The following is a 3,212-nucleotide window of genomic DNA, read 5'->3' on the forward strand; positions in this document are numbered from 1 at the left end:
AACATTTGGAAGTTAGAGGCAGAAAAATCAGCAAGTTAGGTCATCTTTGACTATGTAGGAATTTGAGTCCATTCTGGGCTATGATACCTGATCTCAAATCTTCCAAAACAAGCCACTTTGGTATTAGAGTTTGTCAAAATCATGAACAGCCTGAAAGTTATTGGTGTAAATACTAGAGTATTGCCAATAAGTAGTTTCTTTTTAAAATTCTAGGATTCTCTTTAAATGAAATTTTTATTTTTAATGCTGTTAAAAAACATGAAAATTATAATTATGTTAATGGAACAGAGAATACTTGTTCTCTCTGATGGGGAAGCTTTAAAAAAAAAAAGAATCAGCCTGAATGTAGAAGAGTATTAGAGTTTGGAAAGGTAATGGGAGGAGGATGAGTAAAAGAAGTTGAAATTAATGTAAAAATTATTGTAAAAGAATCTTTACTGGAGCTGGGCGGTAGTGGCACACACCTTTAATCCCAGCATTGTGAAACAGAGGCAGGCAGATCTCTGTGAGTTCGAGGCCAGCCTCAACTACAAGAGCTGGTTCCAGGACAGGCTCCAAAGCTACAGAGAAACCCTGTCTTGAAAAACAAAAGCAACAAGAACAACAATAAAGAGAATCTTTACTAGGTATTTTATCTGTTAATATATCTTTTTTTTAAAAAAAAAAAAACTTTACTAAGTTACCTACTATTTTGTCTTAATGTATCCTTTTCAAAGTATTCAATTAGAAGTTCATTGTAATGGCTTCGTTTAATTACATTTGATCCTTTTACTACTACACATGATCAACTGAAGAAATTGTAATACTGAATTTTGAACAACTTTTTATCACTTATAGATCATGTGATGTTTATAAGAAAGTACCTGGAAACCATCAAATTCTCTCTCTCTCCTACCTTCACTCCCTTCCTCCTCCTTCGTGTGTATGTGTATGTGTCTGTGTGTGTGTGTGTGTGTGTGTATGAGATATACTTGGGTATTTTGTTTGCTGCTAGTCAGGCCTCCCACATGACTGTGAGCATGTGCTTTATTGCTGAGTACACCTCTAGCCTCTTCTTGAGTGGTTGTAACTGGAATCTGGTGGTAACACTTTACCTATTCGTTTGTAGTAGATATATTTGGGCTAAAGAATATTAGTACTAACTTTACCATGGGGAGAAGAGTGGGATGTTTATGTGTTCTGTGATTTTCAGTTGCTTGTTGACTGACTCTGAAAGGTGGCATAGAGTAGAGCTTATGCTGCTAAGCAGACATTTTTTCCTTCGTGTTTTTCTTTCATCCTTGAATCATCATTATTTTGTCTCTCTCTAATTGTCAGATACATATTATAGAAGGCTAAAGAAAGAATTAGCTATAGTAAAATGAAAGGAGCGTTTCTATCTTGGAAGGAAAAATACTATCTGCGTTATACTGAATGAGTGTATTGCATACTCAAAAATATTTTTCTTTTATCTGAGTTTTGTAATTGGATCTAAGTTATGTTGTCATATTTATTACCAAGGAGGCTTAGCAAAAATTTGCTAACTTACTCTTTTCTCAGTTTTCAGCTCATGACCTCATCCCATCTCCAAAATTAAAGCCATCTCAAGGAATGCCAGTCAATGATGATTTGTGTTTTAGCAAAAAAAGGTCATCAAGAAACTTATTTCAGAGTAGTCGGGATTTTAACTCTGATTCAATTCCTACGTGTGGTGCTGGTAAGTAAATGTTTGGGATAATAAGTGTGTTGAACTGTTAAAGATTCCCTAAATTTCATTATTCATTTGAGGGCCTGTAAAAACTATGTATAATCCAACATGCAAGTCTTTTTTAATAAATGCTCATTGAAAATTGGCTAAAAAGCGGGCACTTTGACACAATTGCTTCATGAGATCATAGGCTTTCTCCTTGCAGGCTGTTCATAGTGTAGGCCATGGTCATTTAATAAGCCTCTAATACTCTTGAGCATCTCTTCGTGTCAGGCACTTTTCTTAGTGCTGGGGATATAGCTTTCAAGAAAGGCATAACAAAGCCAAAAAAAGACTGTATTCTATGCTGGATGTGGTAATGCACACCTTTAATGCTAGTACTGGGGAGGAGAGACCTGCAGATCTCTGTGGGTGCCAGGCCTTGTCTACAGAGTTCAGGCCAGCCAGGACTACATGTGAGACCCTGCCTCAAAAACAAAGGAAACAGAAAAAAGCTTTAATTCTAGTTGAGCAGGAGAGCAAATATTAAATGAATGTAAGACTTGATAGATTAGATGGTGATATGGAAGGGGAATAGGAATATTTTAAACTATATCATTAAAGGCAGCCATATTCAGGAGGGGGATATTTGAGGCAAAGCAGCAGATGTGAGGAGAGAAGAACGTGGTTGCAGGGCAGAGTAACTGAGAAAGGTAAACGGAGCACTCTTTTCACAAAGAGCAGAGCAGTATGGTGGGGTGAAAGGAAGGAGTACACGGCTGAAAATGACAGCGATGACCCTGGAGGTCTCAGCTGCCAGAGCTCTTAGATGACTGAATGAAGTAACCTTCATTCTGAGGGAATCTGAAAAAAGTGCTGTCACGTGCCTTATGTCCTCCAGCCTCGTTCTGGATGTTCATTTAAAACAGGTGAAAGGAAGACAAAGGGAGAAAGGGAGAAGCGGTTGAGTTCCTTGTCATAACCCTGGCTAAGGTTTATAGAGGATTTAACCAACATAGCAGTGAATGTAGGGAGAAGTGATTTGATTCTGATTACATGTCAGAGGTAAAATTGACATGATTTACTGGTACATTCCTTACAGAGAGTGAGAAAGTGGAAGTCAAAATATAATCTAAGAACATCTGCCAGAAAAATTGAAAAGATGTTTAATTGTGTAATTGTCACAGAAAGTAGGTGTTTATCCAGGCATGGTTACATATGCCGACAGTCCCAGCACTGGGGAGATGGAAGAACTCACTAAGTAGACCAACCGGGCTGGCCTTGAACTCTCAGAGATCTTCCTGCCTCTACCTCTGTCCCCAGAATACTCTTTGAGCTGTGTCAAGGCAGAATTCCTCTTATTTCTCTCTCTCTCTCTCTCTCTGTGTGTGTGTGTGTGTGTGTGTGTGTGTGTGTGTGTGTGTGTGTGTGTGGCAAGCAAGACAAGAATAACACTTGTTGCCGGGTGGTGGTGGTGCACGCCTTTAATCCCAGCACTCGGGAGGCAGAGGCAGGCGGATCTCTGTGAGTTCGAGACCAGCCTGGT

At 38.8% G+C, this 3,212-nt stretch overlaps 1 protein-coding gene across 1 annotated transcript in view; it reads left to right on the forward strand.

The window, feature by feature from the left end:
* Positions 1-3,212, forward strand: part of Togaram1 (TOG array regulator of axonemal microtubules 1) — a 67,149-nt gene that overhangs the window by 18,030 nt on the left and 45,907 nt on the right. Inside the window, exon 2 of the mRNA XM_013349067.2 lies at positions 1,540-1,696. Coding sequence (XP_013204521.1) covers positions 1,540-1,696 — 157 coding nt within the window. The remainder of the gene's footprint in view (positions 1-1,539; positions 1,697-3,212) is intronic.

The sequence above is a fragment of the Microtus ochrogaster genome, chromosome 1 (assembly GCF_000317375.1).
Source record: "Microtus ochrogaster isolate Prairie Vole_2 chromosome 1, MicOch1.0, whole genome shotgun sequence".
Taxonomy (NCBI): domain Eukaryota; kingdom Metazoa; phylum Chordata; class Mammalia; order Rodentia; family Cricetidae; genus Microtus; species Microtus ochrogaster.